Source organism: Drosophila ananassae, chromosome XR (genome assembly GCF_017639315.1).
Source record: "Drosophila ananassae strain 14024-0371.13 chromosome XR, ASM1763931v2, whole genome shotgun sequence".
Taxonomy (NCBI): domain Eukaryota; kingdom Metazoa; phylum Arthropoda; class Insecta; order Diptera; family Drosophilidae; genus Drosophila; species Drosophila ananassae.
The window spans coordinates 20,315,872-20,338,511 of NC_057932.1; the positions used below are offsets into that span (position 1 = coordinate 20,315,872).

The 22,640-nt window shown below is 46.2% G+C and overlaps 1 protein-coding gene across 1 annotated transcript in view; it reads right to left on the bottom strand.

Moving 5' to 3' along the window:
• Positions 1-4,789: 4,789 nt before the first annotated feature.
• LOC6502012 (hornerin) overlaps positions 4,790-22,640 on the bottom strand; it is a 76,175-nt gene continuing 58,324 nt past the window's right edge. Inside the window, exons 5-7 of the mRNA XM_044717566.1 lie at positions 18,396-19,157; positions 16,466-18,301; positions 4,790-4,927 (exon numbers count right to left, since the gene is read on the bottom strand). Of these exons, the coding sequence (XP_044573501.1) occupies positions 16,517-18,301; positions 18,396-19,013 (2,403 nt within the window). The 5' untranslated portion in view covers positions 19,014-19,157 and the 3' untranslated portion in view covers positions 4,790-4,927; positions 16,466-16,516. The remainder of the gene's footprint in view (positions 4,928-16,465; positions 18,302-18,395; positions 19,158-22,640) is intronic.

Here is a 22,640-nt window from a genome sequence, read left to right on the forward strand (position 1 = left end):
CCCCAAAAGCGCGCCATACTGCCAAGTTGTATGTGCGAGTGAAATGGAAATGCAATAAATGTTGTTTCTCCCTCTCACCCACACACATACACACACAACACACACACATGCGTAACACAGTACTAGTGTACTAGTGTAGTGGTGTTTGGTTTTTGTTTGTGAAGCGTTCGGGCAGCGGATGTTGTAAATATTTGCAAATAGCCGTCACAGTTCCCCCGTCCAGTAACTCGACCCGGACCTCCTCTGACCCTCTGACCCTCTGACCACGCCCACCTTAACCCAACCACCCAGTGTGGAGTGTCGAGTGCAAAAAGGGGTTTTTAGGGCCAATTATTATTAATTGCTTTACAGATACAGAACAACCGAACAACTCGCTGCGAGAAAAATAGCATTTTCCGACAATACTCACGTGAAAAGAGGAAGCCTCTCGTGGGTAGAAGTCATTGGCGGCTTAAAGCCATCGGCCATATCTGGGAGGGGGTGGCGTAACTGGGAGAGTCCTTAAAGACTCGGCAGAGACCCACTTGGCAGAGAGTGGCCAGCCAGCAATAATAATAATAACAATAAGCCAGGGCCCAGTAATAGGGATAGAGTGGCAGCCAAGTGCAAGCTGTTGCATAATTCTGGGATATATATATATATATATATATATGCACAGACTTTTTGGCCCAGATGGATGGCCAAGGATGGCCAAGGATGTCCAAGGATGGCCCTGGCAATTGGCAAGCGGATTTTCCGCTCGAGAGCACTTTCGCCCCAGCCTCCTCCGGCCGGCAAAGTCTTGAGCAGAATCGAGTCGATGCATCGGAGCGTTCAAATTTTTAATCATAATATTTTAAGCAATATAATTGCAAAAACTAACAAAAGATTCAGTAAGCAAAAGACGGCCAATGCCAGAACCACCAGAACAACCAGAAGAACCAGAACACTAGAATTCTGCCAATAATTTGGCTCGTCGAAAAACACTTTTCGCATCTGAATGAATCGATTGTTAAATTGGATTACTCGACTATGAATAGTTGGGCCAGAGAACAATATGAAATTGTGTTAAATCGGGGAAAAAGTCCAAGGAGTGTCTTGAAGCGAGAAATAATAAAGCAGGTCAGTTTCGGGCATGCAGTTCAATTAAAATAATAAGGATGAGCCAGGACTTAAATGCGAATTTAATAAAAATTAATTAAAAAACGAGCCACTAGATGGCCTGTTTTTTGTAAAGAAGATTTTCTGAGAAGCTTTGTTTTTATAAATAATTGATCTAAAATATTTATATTTTAAACAATTACTAAGAAAAGTAGATTTTTTTAGGAGAAAACAAAAAAAAAACGACAGAAGAAATGAAAAGCAGTAGATAATAGTTACGTTTTTGTAAAGAAAGAAAATAATGATTTCTGAGTAATGACATTTTTTAAAACAAACCTTTGAATCAAAATTAATTTGATTTATTAATTATACTTATCCATTTTCCAATTAATCTGAAAATGAGAAGCCCGGAAGAGGCCGTCTCGAGGAGCAACAAGTCTTAACCCATGAAGTGCCCGTCGAGCCGAAAAGTGTGCTACGAAAATGTTGCGTTCGATGCCCGCAAGTATGCCATACAGGTCCATGTTGCAGGAGCAACATGTTGGCCACGCAACATGTTCGAGTTCCACACATTCGCCACTTGGATGCCATTTTCAAAATTGAAGACAAGACTTGAAGAGTTTGGTTTTTCGGTTTTTTATTTATTTTTATTTTTTATCTTTGCACTAAATCATTATTTAATTCTTTAGCGCCATCCCGGCGCCCCCAACGCGCTTCTCTAGTGACGCGTTTAAGTTTTTGTTGCCAAGTTCCACTCGATTTTCAATTGATTTTCAATTTTTCATAGATTTTTTTTTAAAACGTTTGTAATAATAAATATGCATAACGTTACTTACAGTTTCGCTTAAATTAGTATAATTAATTAGTAATAATCAGAATAAAGTGTAAACTCTGTAAATGCCTGTTGTTGTTGGTATAGTTCTTTCTTTGTTTCAATTCTTTTTCAATTTCTTTTCAATCGTAATCGTGTCTGCGTTCTTTTCGTTTTCTTTTCATTTCACTTTTATAGTTTTTATAAAATATCACATTTTAAGCTTTTTTTTTTTTTTTTAGGTTGGAAAACCAAATGTGTTTCGAACCAAAAATCGCGGGGGGGGAACACAAAGCAAAGCATATCTAGTAGCAAGAGACCCAAAGAACGCAAACACTCGGATCGGATCGGGGAGCTATATCGCCATATCGCCATATCCTTGGCATTAGCATTTCCTTCCTTCATTTCATTAATGCTTTTCATTTTCATTTTCATTTTCATTTTTCATTAATGTTTTTATTCATTTTCGTTATACATTTAGAATATATATTCTGTGGCTTGTGGTGCTAAAACTTGTTTTTTGCTTGACTTTACGATTTATCCAATATCTAATGCTTTTCACTTTCATTTACTTTCATTTAATATTTATTTAGACATTTAAAAGTCTGCAAAGTGCAGCTTGGGAATTTAAAATTGTAATTTCTCATTGTATGCATTGGTTTTACTGTCTCTGTCTCTGTCTCTGTGTGTGTGTGTGTGTGTGTCTTGTGGCTATTACTCTCGATGAAGAAAGTGCCCCAAAAAGCTAGCAACACTTTCTCCCAACTGAGGAAATGCCATTCCATTTAGTTACTACAACATTAATTTGCTTTGTATTTTGTTTATTTTTGTTTTTTTTTTTGCAATTTCCCCTACAGTGCTTCTTTATTTTAATCTTCTTTTTGCAATTGCTTCTAAAAGAAAGAAAAAAGTGCGGCAGGCTAAGGATTTCGGAAAAGTGTGACCAGACTTGAATAGTTTCAAAAGAGTGGGGTAAGTGCAAGGGAAAAACCTAACGCTTTATTGAAAACATGTTGAAATGAAATGAAATTCTTCTAACAATTCGCGCTATTTGATTAGCAACACCTGCGGGTGTGCGGCAAAGGTGGTGTGGTCGTGAAGTCAAAGGTGTGTTCGTGTGGAGACATTACCATCTATCGTAAGTATACATATAAGGTATGTATTCATAGGCTTTAATCGCTTTTATTTAATGCATTTGCTTAAGACACATTTCTTTTTGAATAAGTAAGTGAAACAACTGGCCAACTGTTTGGTTTTTCGGCTTATTTTTTTTTTTTTTTTTTTCAACTACATGCACATAAATTACAGATTTATCATTTAAATGCTTTAATTTTCGTATTTCTCTTCTATATTTTGCTTTGCTTAATTTTTGCAAATTCAAAGTGGACAGGCAAATGACAAATTCTCTTGTTTTTGCTTTAATTTTAAATCTGACTTTAGGTTTTACTTGCCTTGCTGTTGCTGTTGCTGTTGTGCGTCAATTAAATTGTTTAAGTGTGTTTTTAAATTTGTTTATTATTTACAATTTATTCAACACTCAGAGCTTAAGTTACCAGGCAAAAAAAAAAACAAAAAAAATTCCAAACACGTTTTATTAAATATCGTTTGCTTTTATTAATTATTAATTATCAATTATCATTTATCATTTATCAATTATTAATATTCGTATAATTATAATCCACAATCTTTACTCTATGTACAAGCATTGCTATTTTATAAATAATTAAAAAAAAAAAATGTTTATATTTAGATCTTGTATATATACTCATTTAAATGCAATATGATCGTGCTTCCTCAATTACGCCCTATCGTAGACAACGTGGTGGTGCAATCTTCTAGATTCTAGTTAACCACTCGATTATCCACAGAAAAAAATGTACCGCCCCTCGCATAGTCCATGCGAGTCATAGTTTGCCATAAAAAAAAAATTGCCATATAACATAGATTCGTATATACATGAATAAATATATATCGCTTCATATTTAAATATATATAGATATATATATTTGTATGTGTGTAGTGTGGTGTGTGGTGTGTGTGTGGCGTGTGTGTGTGTGCCGATTTGGGCGGGTTATATATGCTCTATATCCTAGACGTTAATTATATATAGCGGTGCCAGATCTGCCAGACGGTTAATACATATATTTTGAATATATATATCGATCAATTCTGTGCTTAGTAACGATAAGTTTTAAAATGTACCCCCAGGTGACCTCAAAAAAAAAAACACACACTTTGATATACATCTATGCAACATACACCATTCATCAAGTATCTGTAATCGGTTATCGGTTATCGTTATCGTTCTATCTTTTCAAGGGGGGGCGGGGGGTTTGCCTATCTCAGTGATACTCTCGATTCTCGCTTTTGCTTTCCATCCGCTCTTCTTTTTAGTTACTTTGTTGTATGTAGGTACCTTGCGTTTCGCTTTAATGCCCAGTTATCAGTTATCGTTTATCGGTTATCGGTTATCGTTTATCGATATCTTCTTCTGTATCACCCCCTACCCCATTTATACCCCCAATACCTACCCACCCACCCCAAAATAATCAAAGTGCCAACTTACAACATATCGGCTATGGAGCCGTAATGCTGCTCCTGGAATATCGGACGACAGCACTCCTCTACCGCATCGTACTTGTAGTGCCGTCGATTTCGATTTCGATTTCGATTGCGATTTCGATTTCTCAGGCTCCTCTGATAGTTATCTCCCCCCTTCTCCTCCTCTACTCCTTCCTCTTCCACCTCCACCACCTCCTCCTCCTCCTCCTGTTCCTCCTGCTCCTCTAGGTCGTCATCCTCCAGCCCCTCCAGATCCTGCTCCTCCCGATTCAGTTCGTCCAGCTCGAAGGGATTGACTCGATGCTGGGACGACGATGCTAGGGAGTAGCGCTTCCGGGGCGGCTGCAACGATGACGTAGATGATGACGTAGACGCTGATGACGTCAGCTGCTTATGCTGATAGAAGCTACTGTAGCTATTGGGTTGATGGTAATAGTGGATGGCATGGCATGAGGCAGTCTTTGTATTGTATTCCTGAAAAGACAATACGATTTATAATTAATAAAAATATTTCAAATATAAATAATAATATATATTAATATTTGCATATTTATTTAATTATTATTTCAAGCAAAAGAAAGAAAAGTTCAACAAGTTTCGGCCTCTCTGGTCAAGTCAAGGTTGGAGATTCAAGCAATTGACTTTTGGCAGCTTCTTCTTCTTCTACCCACTTCCGGTTTCCTGTACCCTCCATCCTCTACCCTCACCCCCCTACCCCCCCTACCCTTTTATTCACTTTGGCCTGGCCTTTGGCGCTACGAGAACGAGTTCTCCTAACCAACTGAATATTGTCTGCGCTAAAATTTGTTGCCACAATTTGTTGCACAAATTTTGTGCTGGTGCTGGTGCTGGTGCTGGTTCTGGTGCTTTTGGCGTAATGCCTTCTACATCTGTGGCCATGTGTGTGTGTGTGTGCTTGTGTGTGTGCTTGTGTGTGTAAATAACCAACATAATGGCATAAAGGTCGCATTCTCATAAAGTTGCCGCTGACTTTCAGCTGGGTATCCTGTGTGTGTGTGTGTGTGTCCTGCCTTCCTGCCTCACTTTTTCGTCGTGTGCGCCCCGAATATTATCAATAAATTGCATCTGACTGCCAAGCAGACAACAGGACGGCAGCAGACCTGTATCTCCACAGGACCTCCGCCCCCCCCCACCCATACCCCAACTTTCCATTTTTCACTCCGCCCATGGAGTGGGGGTGACGACTCAACTACAGCTTGAAAAAATATACATATATTATATCTTGTAGGGATTAATATTTGAACAATTATTATAGAATATTTTGCACAAAAAGATGTGCAAATAATATCCTTAATTATCCTTAATCCTTAAATCGAACTCCCCCGCTTTATGTCGCAGTGTAGATTGGGCTCAGACCCCGCCCACAATCGCACCTTGTTCTAATTTATTTATTGTTGCATGCATGTACTTTTATTGGGTGCCCCCCACCCCCTCGAATGCCACCCACCCCCTTTTAACGCTTGACCGCAATATTGGAGAAGACCCAGGACCCGGCCTGGACCCGGACCTGGGGACTTTAACAATTATGTTTGGCCGGGTCCGGTGAGAGTCAGCACTGGAGAGTGTCTGACAATTTGATGCACTTGTCGCCGCTGGATCGGGGGCAGGTCGGGGTGGGCTGGCTCTGGCTCTGGCCCTGCCGTTTGGGTGCCAAAGTTATTAAGCACTTTAGCAGCCGGTTATTTTGGGGAGAGGATAAAGGATGGGTGGTGGCCAAGGCCCAAGCTGGCATGAGTTTTAAAAGCGGCTTAAACAGGCAAACTCTACAGGGTTTGCTCTACAGGGAAAATAACATTTAAATGGAGATTCTGTGATCACTTTCAAGGGGTAACTCTGTTAGAATTTCATGAAAAATGTCAAGAATATTGTTTTTTCTCCCTTATTCTCTCTATTATTATCTCACAAACCAGTGGAACCTGAGAATTCCGACTCTGAAACTTCTCAGTTCGAAATCAAATATCTGGAAATTGTTTAGTTATTTTTTTGGTCTGTGATGGAGAGTCCTCCCTGTTGACTTTTTTGTTTCAAAATTTATTGAAGGCGAGGCGAGGAGGAGGCATGGCTTGTGGCATGGGGCAGGGAGGCAGAGTTGTGTCTGCAACGTGACAAAACCCATTATAGATGCGACCGCAAAGATAACACTCGCTTTTCGGTCCAGACTCTGACTTCTGATGGATGCCCAAACACACAAGTGTCAGCTGGGGCAAGGTGAGAGTTAGAGTCGGAGGGGGAAGGGGTAGGAAGAGGGGTAGGGATAGGGAGAAGGACTTCGGTGTGGCACCCCAAAGTTTCCATAAATTTCATTCTGTAACCATCAAAAAGTGAAGCCAACGATAAATTGAATGACTGCGTGATTGACTGAATGAGAGAATGAATGAGAGAATGAGTGGGGGAATGAGTGGGGAAGTGGGGAAGTGGGGAAGTGGGGCAGTGGCAGGTGCAAAGGGGTCGGAGGGCAGCGCTTCGTGGCTGTCGCTCGCTTGTCGGTCATTGTGTGGCTCGTTGCGTTTCGGCCAGACATCAAAATCCGCAAAAAAAATCATTTCCAAAAATGGAAAAAATCATACGAAGACCGGAGCGAGGGCCGGGGGAGATAAATGGGTCTGAAGGACGAAAAAAAGGGCTTACAGCCGGGGTGGAAAAAGTTAAACTGCAGCCAGTTATGGCCCTAAAAATGGATTAACTCGCAGGACCATCGGTAGCTGTGGTTTCTGCCGCTTTGCGAGGCTTAAATATATTATTTTTGAATGGTTCAGCAAGAGTACATTTTATTTCGTCAATTAAGGTTAAGAGTAATTATGGATTGCCGACACGATTCGATTAATTCAAAAGCACAAATAAATATGCAAATAAATAAATAAATAAATAATAAGTATGGGAAGTGAACAACTTATTCCTACTAGAGGATCCTGTGGCCACTACGGACTCAGATGAAGATACTCGCCACAAAGTAGCACAGATCCCTGCCGTACTTCGGACACAAGGACATGCCTGTATCGACTCGGGAGGTGATCCTGGCCAAGAACTTAGGCTCTGCTGTCTAATCTTTTTGATCCAATCCAATATATAATATTATATATCCGGCCAGTACCACGACCAGTACTATCGCAGTAGTGGCCACTATTTTTTCGCCCATAGCTGTTTGGAGTGGGCGGAGTGGTGGAGTGGCGGAGGGGCGGAGGGGTGGAAAAGCGTCAATATAAATATACAAGAGGCGACAACAACAATGCCAGAAAGTCAAAAGCCGTCAAAAAGCATCACTGAGATGGGGGGATGGAGGCGTGGCAGAGGTAACAGAGGCACCAACAGCTCCATAAAACGAAACCCTGACGTGGGCGCCACCTTTCTGGCCAAGGCGTGCCACAGACATGTGACATGTGCCATGGCAACACTCCTGCGAGCCAGGGGCGTGGCAAGAAGGGGGGGCAGCCGACAATAGTGCGGAAATATTAAATCTGCGCGTCAGACGAAACGAGTGAAGGTGCGACCGAAAAACAGGACTTTCGAGTGAAAAAATATTCTCGGAAGAGTAAAAAGGAAAGCATCGGGATTCGCCAGGATACGGCGGGATAAAGGGCGGGCTTAAGTCTTTACATAAATTGCAATAAACACGAATGGGGTCGTAATCATCGGCAGGATAATGCCAGGACTGTGCAGTGAGGGAGTGATCGGAGGCAGTGCCGTCTAGAATGGAGAGTAGGGAAAAGAGGGGGCTAGCAAGGATATCATACACCGCCAACTTACTGCAATCTTTTATGAATTAAAGCCAAGAAGCCCTGCCACCCAGCCCTATTCCAATAAGCCGCTAAGAGCCTGGCCCTGGGCCTGGACTAAGTTATGGTGGGTCAGTTCTGTCCGGAGATCCATCCTGATGCCATCCATCAACTTGAAAGGTAGAGCGGCAGAGCCAGTCTAGAAAAAAACCATTGCCTACTTAGCAGGGCGAAGGAAAGTGAAGAGCCACTTTCTTGCCATTTTTGTTTGTATTTCTTTTTTTCCTATTTTTTTTTTGTATGTTGCACTTAAAGTTGCTTCAAGAAACCCCCTATCTCAGTGTCTCAGTGTTGTTTTGTGCTGGAAAATTTCTGACAGGTCATAAATTGGCGCAACTGCAGCCAGGGGTGGCTTTTTCGGTGGCGCTTCGAACGCCAGAACTCCAGAACGCCAAGTCAAGCCCAAAACAAACACCAGTGTATGTACATATATATGTATGCATGTATATATATACGAAATAGTATATATATATCTGATGACCAGACCTGTTTTCTTTGCTTTTTTGTCATATATTTTTATTGCATTTGGTTGTTTGGTTTGCCTTCTTGTTGTGTTTTGTTCTCGGGAGAAACCAAAACCAAATGAAAACGCATTCCCCGCCAAACAGCAAGGACAACAAGGACTCACTCACACACACACACACTCATACACACCCAAAAAATAAAGGTGTGAAGCTACAACAACAGCTACAATAATAACAAGCGGCATTCTGGCTCTGCCTTCATTTACATACTCACTGTCCTAGTGTGCGAGTGTGCCATTGTGTGTGTGTCTGAGTGTGTGTGTGTGTGTGCTTGCAACATGTATTTTTTTACACTTAATGAAGCGCCAAACGCCCAAGGACCAACTGCGAGTACAACAACAATAAACACAAAACAAACAACTGCCTCGCAACTTGCACTTGAAATAAAATTATTTTAAAATTATTAATTGAAATTAAAAAAAATGCAAAATAAACATAATTAAAAACTTGAAAGCAAAACTGATTTATTTTATTATTAAAGTTATATATTATGGTAATTTCAATTAAAAAAATCGATTAAAAAGAAATCAATTGTTTTATTTTTTAGACCAGAGAACTAAGCAAATATATTATTTATTTTTAGGTCGATAGATAAGGAAGTAATTGAGAATTAGGCCTTTATTTAAATAATTATTTTAAAAGGATATAGAAAGAGAAAAAGGATAATGGGTAGACGACTTTTAAAATATTACTTTTCTACCTTAAATTTATAATATTTGAAATATTTGTGAGGCATTTTTTTTAATTGTTATTTTATTTAAAGTCCTTAAAGTCCTTTTTTTCAGTTTTTCAAGTGTGACAAATGCTTTGGCACCTCTAACCCCCCACCTGCCACATCTGCCACCTGGCACCTCTTGTGCCTCGTTTGTTGGGCTTGTTTATTAGCCAGGACGACCAGGACGAGGAGGACCACCAGGACGACCAGGACGAAAAGCAAAAGCGTGCAACAAAACAACAACCAAATGGCCGCCGCTGCCGCGCTTAATTGTGCGGCCAGCAACCGGAAACGGAAACTGATTGTGCGGTCTGGCAGGACAACCACTCCAGAGCCTCGTCCTCGTCCTCGTCCCCAGTGTCGCGGTTCTTCACTGATTTGCAACAAATCTCATTCACATTAAGCCAACGCGATTTGCCAGCGTTTTTAGGCGCTCTGGCACTGGAACTGCCACTGCCACTGGCCCTGCCACTGGCACTGGCGGCTTTCCAATCAACGCATTTGACATTCAGCCGAAAGTACCCCCCTTCCTCTGCCTCTGCCACACACACCCACCCACACACCCACACACAAATACATTGATTAAGCAAAGGAAGGGTTGTGGGAGGGGGTGGTGGCCACGTCAATCGGTTTGTTTGTTTGCCAAAAAATTGACTTTGAGATTCTATTTCTCTCGCTCTGTTTTGTTTTTTGTGTTTTTTCAGTTTGCCTTTTTTCTGATTGATGTCCTGAGATAGGGGGGCGTGGCGAGGGCCTAAAGGGGGGCCTGTCGCTTGCATTTAGCAGTTGGTGTACCTCTCCTTGGCAAAATCAACAAGAAAACGACAAAAAAGTACATCCTATTGCGTTCAATTGAAGCTGCGCCTTTCATTCTATTTCCACATTTTCTTGTTTTTTTTTTTTAGTCTATTTTTTGGTCCTTTGTCGTAATTGATGTGTCTGCGTTGCGTTTTGTTTTCCGTTTTCACTTACAAGTTTTCCCATTTCCCTTTTTTTTTTGTTGTTGGAAAAGAGAGTTTTTTGCTTTTTTTATTGGCGGAAAAAAGTGCAAGAATCTCTAGTCCAGGCCGGAGAAAGACTGGCACATCTCTATTATAACTTTCGGGAGAACGGGCTTTGAAGGAGTAATGGGAAATCCCAAAGGATCAGAAGGAAAATTCCCAAAAAGGAAGCCGCGATTCCTAGTTTTCAAAAGCGGCGGGCTTTCTTGTTGAACATTTTGGGAGAAACAAGGACACTTCTCAGAGGTTTTCAAACAGGTTTCAAACCTATACTTGTTATTTGGACCTATTGCTTTTAATTTTAAGGCATTTTCAACTCCATCTACTCTAAGTTACTTGCCATTAGTTAGTTATTAAGACTATAGTACCATTACTAGAATTTTAATAAATATTTAAAATATGTATGAAAGTTAATATTTTGTAGTTTCAATAATAGTTTATAAAGTGATAGTTTTTCCAAACGAATTCATTTGAATTTTCCCAAGAGAACTAAGGTTTGAGGTTTAAACTAATATAATTCGGAATCCGCTCTCCGCAGATGGTTATGTAATGGACATAATGAACCTATATTCCCCCAGACAATTGTCTCAAGCCCCAAATCCGACCGTAAAGAGCCTCAAATGCGGAGATTATTGTGGCATTTATGGGAAGGTATGTATCGTATGGTGGCATGCCGCATATGCACCAGCCACAAAGGGCTGGCTGCTCACCTATTGAAAGATTTTGAATGAACCTGGCTGGGACGGGGCTTATGGCAGGGTAGTCATTACGCAACAAATGTTCCGTTTCACCCGATTCCGTTTCAATCCATTTCATCCGGCCATCTCATCTCATCTCATCTCATCTGACATTATCAATAGCCATTCACGCACGTTCGCCCCGATGTTAATGCAGTCATCAGCTTACCCCGCCGAAGGAGACTTGGCAAGGAGACACACACACAGTCTACACACTTTATACACACACAGAGGAATATCCGAGATCCGAGATGGCAACCCCCTTTTCGAAATTAAACCAAGCAGCCACCATCTGGATGTGCTTGGAAAGAGAGCTCGAGTCGATAATTTAATGGTCTCTGCCGTTTAATCTGCATTGAATTTATTATCTTGGAAAAAATTAATCTTGATATGTGGCCAGCTTATGTCGTCGGAGTCAGGAGTGCTCTGCGGGCCAAGTCTCCTCTTCCGAAATAGCTGAAAAGCCGCGACAAGCACGTCCACACCGCCCATGGCCCGTGAGTAATACCGCCTTGAATATCTCATAAAAATTTGCAATTGTGCGGGCGGCGAGTGGTGTCTCTAAATCTTTAAAGAATTATTTACTACACTTCTCGTCTCAGAGCGGGTGGTGTGCGGGTGGTGGGTGTACGTTGGTTCGTTCTTTCCTTCAGACAACCCCCAAAAAAAGCCAAGGAGCACTCTCCAATGCAGTGAGAGAAATTTGGAATAAATACTAAAATAAAGACTATTATGATTGGTAGAGACACTCCAGAGGTTTCGCTCAGTGTCCTTCGGCTGGCAACTCCGGGCAGACAATGTCACCACCAGCTACCGGCGAGCCACCCCCAAAATACAGTGTGTGTTATTGCTCTACGCCTGCCATTGTCCTTTGGCTCCTGCTCCTGGTCCTGCTCCTGGTCCGTCTGTCCGCTTGCCCTTTATCCTAGCAGCCTGCCCTGGCGCGTCCTGGCGCCTTGCCAGAAACTAAGGATACACTAGAGGACGGCCGGGAAGGAGTAGAGACCCTGGGCCAAAAAAAAAAAAAAAGGAATAAAAGCAGACCAAACGGGTCCTTGTCCTTGCAAATTTATTGTGTTGCCCACACGACTTTGGCGCCAGCGGGTTAAGGTTCTCCTTCGCTTTTCCTCCACTCTGCTACACTCGCAGAAATACTACTGCGCATCGGATTTCGCCTTCCGCCAAGCCGCCAAGCCACCAAGAGGGTGTCCTTTCCCCAGACTCCCCAGAAGGGATGACACGAGCATAAGCGGTTTAATGATACACGAGAATAAGCAATAACGGCCCAGGACCTTGGGCGGAAGGGGAGGAGACTGCGAGGCAAATCTTAAATTATGCGTGCCAGGATTAAAATGTGTTTAGTGGCGATGGTGGCCTTCTATTGCCGTGTACCTCGCCCCTCGAGAGCGTCATCGTCTCGAGGCCTCCATCATTCAATTTTTAATCAGTCCGGCGCAATCTCTTTGGAATCAGTCCACCAGTCAACTAGTCCGCCAGGAGCTGGGCCACCAACTTCTGACAAATTTCCAAGCTCCCCAAGTCCTGACTTCCCCACTCTGAGGGCCCAACTCCCCGACTCCCCGACTGCCCGACCAAGTTGTTTAAATAGAAATGCTGTTCATTTGAGTATTCGGTGTGTGAGTGTGTGTGTGTTCGGGTGTGTGTGTGCTTTGGCTTTTTATTATTTGGCTAAGTGAATGTTTATGCCCGATTTCCCCGCATATGTCCCCCATTTGTCCTCGGCCCCACCGCAATCCTTTTTCGACTTCTTCAAAGGACACTGAGAGAAAGGCTTTGATTTTGAGAGTTGAGAGCAACAAACTAAGAGCCACAAGTATTTTTATTTCTCTCAATCGAGTTTAAGTTCTCAATAAATCTTTTAAAAATAATTTCAAATTTTCTTTTTCCACTATAATTCCCAATTAGTTCTAGCTCTTTCTAGCAGGATATATTTAGGTTAGGAAATATGATATCATCCTCACTCCCAACTCCCCTAAGTTAATAATCTTTATAAACCTTTTTGAATTTAATCTTTATTTTTCGCTATAATTCCCAATTGGTTCTGGTTCTGGTTCTGGTTCTGGTTCTGTCTAGATTCTTCTCAACCAAGTTTAATACTAATTTCTCCTTTTCCACTATAATTCCCAATTAGTTCTAGCTCTTCCATCTCTAGTAAGGGACCAGTTAGCCCCAAAATCGTAAACCTCCTGCCGATTTTCTCCATGTGCCACATTGTCCGGCTGGGGAAGCCCTAAATCGTCGGTCTCTGGAAACATTCTGAGATCCATTTTCATATTCCGCCCAAAGCAACAGCAGACGCTTTTCCCATTTTCCCATTCTGATGTGGCTCTGATTTCATTTCGAGTTCCTTTTCCTCTTCCTTTCTGTATTCTCTTCCGGTCTCCTCCTCCCACTTTTTCTCTTTCTGTTTTTTTTCTCCCCTTTTTCTTTATTAGCCGGCGCAAGTTTAAAATGTTTTATTATTGTTGGCAACATTTAAACGGTTTTCGGAGAGGGAGGAAGGACTTTGCCAGGATAGGGTTACGATTTTGTCAAAAAGAAAATGAGGGACTGGAGAGGGAGGAGAGGCAGGAAGGACGATGAAGGATACAGGACTGACTGGACTGACTGACTGACTGACTGTCAAATCGAGTGTGCACAAATCGTTTGCAGATAGAGTTGGCGAGGCTTTTGGGTCACATGCGAGTAGGAAAAAGGACACAATATCATTTGGCAAAAGGGAAACGAGAAAAGGAGCCCCAGGATATACATATATAGGGATATAGGGATGGGGAATGAGGGTCAAGGATGCCGATACTGCCGATACTGCCGATGATGATGATGAGATGTCTGGGCTGGCTTTCGGCCAAAAACTGAACTCCAAAGTAGCCGGAATGGAATGCCTTCTGTTAAATATTTATTTTCATCTGAATAGCCAGGACCTGTACTTGGCCTTCTCGTCCTTTAAAACACATACATATTACAGTATACAGTCTTTATTCATTCGAGTCAAGGTGAATGCCAATATATGTATAGTTTGAAAGGCTGGCAACTGAAAAGTGAATAAAGTGAATGGCCGAGTGAATGGCATTCCTGCTCTTGGATTTCATAAATGACTCTGAAAAATTCTGAAAGAGCACAGCTGAGCACTGAATGAGGATATATGCCGGCATATCCTGTACATCCTGATACACACACTCACTATCACTTATTCATGCAACCACCCATTCAGAGAGAGGGACTCACTCGCATTTCATGCATTCATTCATCGATTCCCTCATTCAAATGGCATTGAATGAGTGCAGTGGCCAGGACAGAGTTTCCCTTCTCCCCGATTTCCATTTCACATGCTACTTAACACCCGAGGCAAATTAGTTGCGCCTCGGCGCAGTTTCGAATATAAATCAACACGCGGACAGCGGCAACAGCCTCGTGTGGCAGCAACGGCCAAATAAACAGTGGCCCGGATGGGGAGTGGCGAAGCGAGTGATACCCTGTAGGGGGTAATGGCGAATAGATGATGGACTGAATCAGAGTATCAGTATAGCGCCTTCGGAGCCATTTCCCAAACTTATTTTTTGTGGTCGCCGCCGAAATGCGACAAGAGCTAAGAGTGTGCACCCTGCGGCAGCCACACACATGTGCCCTTCCTGCCACCCTGCCTTGTTCTGCCATCCTGCCACCCTGCCCCCTGAGGGCCAGAGTGTGTTGCTCTTCCTCCACTCCACTGCCACTGCCACTGCTGCAACATCCCCCTTGGCAGTAGAGTAGAGGCAGATCCCGGCCAGCCCGGCCTGTCGAATTGCATGGAGAATGAAGCATTTTCGCCTCGAATCGTACGCACAATTGTGCAAATTGACAGATTTATAACAAAATGCAATGAATAACGGTATTATTCACACACCCAGCCAAGGGCAGAGGGCGGCTGTGGTGTGGCAAGATGCAAGATGCAGATGGGGGTGTTACTCGAAGGCACTGGCAAAAAAAACTGTGTACTTGGGATGTGGGATGTCATTTTTTGGTTCTCTAATTTGTTTTCTAAAACAGAGATTTTACAGACTTTTCTCCATTTAAAATTCTCAATTAGTTCTGGCAGAGACTACACTTTGCGAGCCACCAACTAACCTTCAAAGTTGGCTCTCTTATTTTCCCCCAAGAACCGTCTTCCACTTTAAATAATCAGAAAATAGCTACCCCCATATTTCTCTCTGTGTAATTGCATCTCTTTTTTTTTCTCTGTATTCTTGTTTTGTCTCCCAAGACTAGACTTTTCAACAGGCGCCCTAATGGCCTTCACTTTGCTCCCTTGTCCCTTGTCCCATGTCCTCCCTTGTACCGGCTCGCCCTCATTTCCCACTTATCCCCACTAGCCCTGGGCTCTACTTCTCCTGCTGTTCCGCTCCTGAAAGACTCTGGATAATCCCCGTGACCAGTATAAAAATGGGGGCATATGTGCTCTGGCATTTCCCACACCCTCCCCGACAGTAAAAATCCAAAAAAATAAAGAAGTGATGTGCGGAGCGGATTAGCCCAGTTTCGTTTATAAATGAATTTTTCCATCTGACATGGTGGTGGTGGAGGGATGTCCGAGTGGGTGGTGGCTGGCTGGCTGGCTGAGAAATCTATGAAGTTCAATCAGTTTTAATTGATTCATTTGGCGTGGAATGGAAGAGTGGAATGGAGTTCTCAGCCTCAGTTATCAGCCCGCTTCTCCCGGAGATAATGATGATGATGCCTGGCTTGTGGGCCTCGGCTCCCGTCGAGTTAATAAATTTATTATCTTGGGACTTGGGACCTGCAATTCGGATCTGTGCAGCCGTCTCTCTCTCGCTCCGACTGGCTCTCTCTTTCCGCCGGAAGTATCTCGTTGATTGTGAAATGGAGCCATTGCCGTAGCCTCTACTCCAGTCCACTCCACTCCACTGCTTTATACTCGAGAACTGGGCCGCAGATTTATTATGATTAAAGTTGAAAAGTTGAAATTGATGTCCAAATGAGAGATATGGAAGGAATGGATGGGGGTGGGGGTGTGGGAATATCGGGTGGATGAGGAAGATAATCATGCCAGATGATCTTACATAAGCCATAAAAAGCAATCAACTTTAGGACTTTGAATCTGTCCGAATCTCTATCTGTTTCAGGGCTCTGCTTGAGGGCTCTCCCTCTCCCTCTTTCTCTTACTTTTTACTTTAAAAAATAGTATTTTCTATTTTAAAATTAGTTTTAAAAGTAAGAACTCACCATAACAATAGTCCATTTCTTGCAAATGTGACGCAGCGCCTTTTTGTAGCATCACGGTTTCATGGTCCAGAAGTTCTTCTTGGGTTTCGTGCCGGTGGAGAGGGCCACGTTGCTGCCACTGGCCATGGTGGTGGCGCCACCGCCCATGCCGCTGATGATGCCGCCTCCGGCCATGCCTCCGATCGACCGGCCGGAGGCGCGCTGCTGGTCCGCCGAGCAGCGGCGCGGATAGTTGAAGGGCGAGAGGGAGCCGCCGCCCCCGCCCCCGCCCCCAGCGCCGGACTCTGGCAGGCCACCGCCTGGTCCTCCGACACCCACGCCCACACCACCCACCGACAAGGTCATGCCGATGCCCTGGTCCTCGCCGCAGCTGGCCATGCTGCTCTTGGAGGTGGAGGTGCCCGACGCCGTCGAGGAGCGGCAGCTGCGCAGGTTGTGCGGCAAGGTGTTGTTGTTGAGCGAGTGGTGGTGCTGGTGGTGGTGGTGCTGGCCATGGTGGTGGGGCATGCCCTGGTGGTGCAGGCCCTGGTGCTGGTGCTGGTGGTGCATGGGCCCGGTGGGCGTGGCCGACTTGTAGTACCGCAAGCTCTCGTTGTAGCTGGCGCCGCTGCTGCTGCCGCTGCCGCTGAACCCGGAGTCGAGGTCGCCCTCGTCGAACTCCGGGTTGATGCAGCTGCTGTGGCCGTGGTCCTTCAGCTCCATGCTGTTCAGGGTGCTCGAGAGGTTCTCCAGGCTGGCGTGCGACGCGGAGCTGGAGTTGGAGGCGCCGCCGGCGTTCGAGGCGCCGCCCAGCAGGCCGCCACGGCGGGGTCGTTGGTTGATCTTGCCGGCGGACGAGGGCAGTGGCGTCACCACCGCCGTGGTGGACACGGAATGGCCACCGCCGACGGCGCCACTGGCTATGTTCGGCTCGTCGCCGGCGGCATGATTCGGACTGACGTCCGGCGGAGTCGGGGGCATGATCAGGGCCTCCAGCGACAGGTTGAGCTCGTCCAGGACCCGGAAGTGGTTGTTCTGCACCCGGCGCTGCTCCTCCTTCACGTTGCCGACGCTGGAGGCGCTGGCGATCCGGTTGTCGGAGAGGACCTTGCGGATCTTCTGGTCGCTCACCTCCTCGTACAGGTTCTCCGTCGTCCCGTACCGCGTGGTGTACGTGTGGCGGTCCCGCTCCTCGGCGCTGGGCGAGCTGGAGGTGCTCTGGCCGTGTCCGTGCCCGTGGCCGTGGCCGTGGCTGGTGGAGCTGCTCTTGGAGCGGAAGCTCTTGGCCAGTAGCGCCCGTATCGAGTTCCGGGGCGGGCTCTTCTCCGCCTGCCGGGGCAGCATCTGGACCGAACCGGACCCGGATCCGGACACGGACACGGATGCCGATCCTGATCCGCTGCTCCCGGCCGAACCCTGGGCCGGCACGTTGGTGTGGCATTTGGCGGCCCCCGGCTCGTAGTAGGCGTACGAGTAGACGTGGTTGAAGGGCGCTGCCGCTGCCGCTGCAGCTGTCCCCCCCACTGCCCCGGCTGTGGCTCCACCTGCGGCTCCCGCTCCAGCTCCGATTCCGGCTCCAGGTCCTATTCCCGATTCCGATCCTATCGATCCCGAGCCCGAGCCCACCGATCCTCCGGCGGCGCCACCACTTCCATTGAATGCCACGTGCAGCGAGGGATTCGAGGCTCCGGCCCCGCCGCCTCCGACGTGCGAGGGCGTGGCGTTGTTGCTGCCCGGAGTCATCACTCCGGCCGCGAACCCGTAGTCCAGCGAGGAGGTGGAGGAGGAGCTCTGGGTGTTGGGCGTCGGCTCGAAGCGCTCCATGGTGGCGGCTATGTTCTTGCGGGACCACTTGACCTGCTCGGGGGAATAGAGAACTCGTGTTAGGCCCAGATCTTCCCAAGAACCCCATACCCCCTACCATGTCCCAGAACGGGTTGGGGAGACTCACCTGCTGCTCCATTTTGTGGTTGCTCCGCCGGCTGTAGTTCCTCTGCCAGCGGTCCTGGTAGCGGAACGCCTCGTCGTGGCCGCCGCTGCCCAGCAGGAACTGGTCGCCGGCGAGGCCGTTCTGGGCGGACGAGGACGGCGGTGCCGGCATGCAGAACTCGATGCTGTCCATGTCGTCCGGGTAGATCAGGTGGGAGCCCACGTGGCTCATCCCGTGGTTGTGCGGGTGGCCCAGAGTGGCGGCGTTCTGGTGGCCGTGTCCGTGTCCGAGTCCGTGTCCATGCCCGTGTCCATGGCCGTGCGAGTGGGTGTGTGAGGACATGCCGTGGCCCACCATGCCCATGCCCAGGCCGTGGTTGTGGCCGTGGGTCAAGGTCATCTGTTGGGCCCTCTGGGCCGACCTCATGGAGCCACCGCCGGCGCCTCCGCCGCTCATCGCAGCGGAGCTGCCACTGCCGCCCCCAACTCCGGTCGAGGGGGCCGTGTGGATGGCCACCGAGGTGGTCTGCGGATGCGGATGCTGATGCGGATGCGGATAGTCGCTGGCGAACTGCGGCGAACCGCAGCGGTTCTGGAACTTGGCTGCCGTTGCGGCGCCACTGCCTCCACTGGGATACATGCTGCTGTGAGTGACCTTCTCCTCTCCGGGCTGGGTCCTTCCTTGGGCCTTCCTTGGAGTCTGTTCGCTTCGCTTCGGGTTTCAGAGAGACAGGGGCGGGAACTAGAGGCGGGCACTGCAGCAGGAGCACTGGGCGAGCATCATCTGGGGGATACCAAGAGCCATTAATCAGCGTTGTGGAATAGTGCAAGTGAGAGGCAAACACGGTGCGAAAGGGATGGACAGTGGGTAGTGCTAAGAGGGGAGTGGCAAGTGGGGCAAGCTGGCTAAGAGGCAGAGATGCATGACTGACATGCCATGCCAAAATCCCACAAATAAAAGCTGGAATTATGTGCACTCGGACTTGGTCTCGGACTTGGACAGCCCGATCCCCAACCCCAACCCTCACCCTCACCCGCACCCGCACCCGCAGTCGATTCCAATTTATTTATGCGCAAACATTGTTGCCACACTAAGTGGCAGGCGGTGAGGCACTTGAAGAAATCATTTATTTATGTTCTTTACAAATCTTTGGATTCAAGTCTTTGGATTGAAAGTCTTAAAAGATCAAAGAAATGTTTTCTTGACAGATACCCGTAAGAAGAGTGCCAGAACTAGTTGGGAATTCTATCAGAAAACGGAAGAATGACTTGCGTTTTTTGATCAGATATTAAATAAAGAGAATAATTGAGAAAATTTAAAGACAAAACAGCAACAACTCTCAGATTAATTTTTCTTTTAGTCTATTTACTTGATTAGTTAGTAATAGAAACTAGTTTCTCTCAGTGCATTCCCGGCACGCATGTAAAACATTTGGCGTTGGCATGCCAGGTCCCAGTTTCAGTTTCAGTTTCATTTTTGGTTTCAGTTCCAGTTCCAGTTCCCAAAACTGGCCTCCCCTCCGCAGCCCCTCCTCCCAGGCCACCTCCACCTCCGCCTCTGCCCAGAGCCCTCCTCCTTCCACGAAATGCCATAAAACAGCATTAAAGCTATTAACATTCGAAGGAGAAGCGAGTCAGCCGAGCGAAGAAAGAAAGAAGGAGCAGGAAGCTCCTAGTGACGAGAGCCACTCGCCCCTCCCCTCTCCCTTTGGGGCGAGGAGCATAAATCAATCAGAGGGCATGGCCCCCATATGAGTGGCCAGCGTGAGTCCGAGATAATCCGGCGGGCAGACTGGCCAGAGCCCCTTCCACATAATACTTTCCACATGCAGGTCCATCTCAAGGACGAGTGTCCTTCCCAGTTATGCCCAAGTATATTATTTTATTTGTTTAATTAATTAACAGAGATAACGGCTCTTCTACTTGTTCTAATTCGGAAGAAATCTTCTTATCAGAGACTCTTCTTATCAAGCTCAAGGTCAAGCTTAACCTCAAGGTCAAGCGAAAGCTCGGAGATGATTTAAAAAGCCGGAGCCACTGGTCTTCCAGCATCAGTTTTAATTCTTCCCGTGATTCTTTCAGAAGACAGACTCCCAGAGGTTGGGATAAGGGAGGGGGATGAGTACTTCATCGGACTAGAAAGACTGCACCTTCTGACGAAGGTGACCTACGGAATGGAAGGAATGGGAAGCCTCAAAGGAAGGATTTCCGCCTTTGATCGGGATGAGGATGGAGATCCTCTCAGGTATGTACTTTTGCCTTCTTATGTCCTGCAGGACTATGGGCATTAAAGTGGAATTACTTTATTAGTTATTTTATCACTATCAATACCTGGTACTTTTCAATCTTCTTTTGTCATTCTATAGCCTACTTTTGGGCTGGACTGCTAGTTCCTGTCGAAGGACACTCTTTCAAGAGTACTACCTCCCAGTTCTAGTAATATCCGTTGCAGTTTATGACTCCTAAAGAGCCAGAGCCAGAGCGAGAGCTGCCACTAATGGCTTTTCGATAAAAATACTTCCGCATATGGAGCAGCGGCCGTCAAATCCACAAAAAGTGTTGCTGTTCCGGTTGGCTTTTTATTCGCCAGCTCTGATTGATATATCCAATTGATAGCCACCCGTAGCTGCTATCTGGCTCCATAGTCGAATGTTTAGTCATCTTTTTGTTACTTTTATTTCCGTGGCACTGGGAACTGGGAACTGGGAGTCCGACACCCAATTTCCATCAGAGTTCTATGCCGTTTTTTGTTGTTTTCGGCCCGATTGCATTTCACATGCAAATTCTAACGAGTTGTTTGTGGTCTTGTCAAAAGTTGGGCCAGGAAATCTGGGAGGGAGGGCCAGGATAACAGGCGGCAACGGCAACGGCAACGGCAACAATGACAACAATATGCCCGTTTATTGCTGCATTTTTGCAACATTTTGATTTCGGCTGATTGAGTTGGTCCGAGACCGAGATGGCCAAAAAATAGACAAATAGTGTGTGTGGGTGTGTGTGTATTGGAGAGTAATACAAAATGCATAACTCCAAATGGAAACAACGAGGCATCCGCACTGCCAATTGATATGAATTTTTCAATTAAGATTTTCCCATCGATCCATAAAACATATCCCTGAAACGATTCTGAAAAATAGATGATGCGAGAGTGAAATTCGAGCACTATTTTCTTTTAATTTGTCGAGTTTTTCTTAAAGCCCCGCCTGGCGGAGCGATCTGGGCACTCGCCTAATGCCATCCTCGAATGCAAAAGCCATCAAAATATCCATTTTAATCGAACACTTTGTGCCACTATCGTTCTAGTCGTTCTAGTCTAGGTTATGTTTGTCTATTTTTTAGCGAGGGGCATGGGGCAAGTGGCAAGGAGCCAAGGAGGCAAGGCGGCAAGGCGGCAAGGCGGCAAGGTTGGCAAAAGCAATTTAAAGTCGGAATCTTAGGGGCTCATCCGCCTCAGCTCCAGCTCCAAGAGATCCAATGAGATGAAGCTGAAAGAGCAGCAGCTGCCGGTAGCAGCATAGAATGTGTATCTTATGGATACACCTCCGCATCAGCTTCAGCATCCGCATCCACATCCGCATCCTAGCAGCCCTCCTGGCCACGTTATTTGAATGCCTCAGCTGGTGCCTCCGGCTGCCGGCAATTCGATTTCGGGATGCAATTTAATTTGCTTCACTTTGGCTGGCAACTGCACTGGAACTGGAACTCAAGGCGACGAAGGACTGGCAACAGGTACTGGCTCTCGCCAGAGGACTCCTGGTTCAGGCAGGACTCTGCTCTCATTAGTCGGGGTAGCTGCCTGCCTCCGCCTCCGCCTCCGCCTCCGCAGTTGGTTTGTCATTAGCACACTCTGCATGTTGGGCATCATTAGAGACCTGCGATGGCCTGGCAGTGGTCGCTGCCGGCAGGACCTCTACACTGAGAGAAAACGGAGGCCAACTTCCTAAGCAAGAACAAGAACCAAGAGCCAGCACCCCCCGAGATCAGCTCCGGTTTCTCTCAGTGCTGGCACATCTCACATGTTTCTTTATTTCAACAATGCCCCTGACACGTGGCGTCTGCACACTCCTCCCATTCCCCCTTCCCCTTCATAGTCCAAATTATTCATTGATGTCAATGGCAAAGAGGAGATTTTCCTTCCTGCCCCATTGGTGCTGGTGCTGGTTCTGGTTCTGGTCCTGGTCCTGCTCCTCATCCTCTTCCACGTCCTGTTGCCGTGAGCCTTCTGCTGCTTGGCATGCATATGAAAATTGGCCAATTTGGCGCAGCG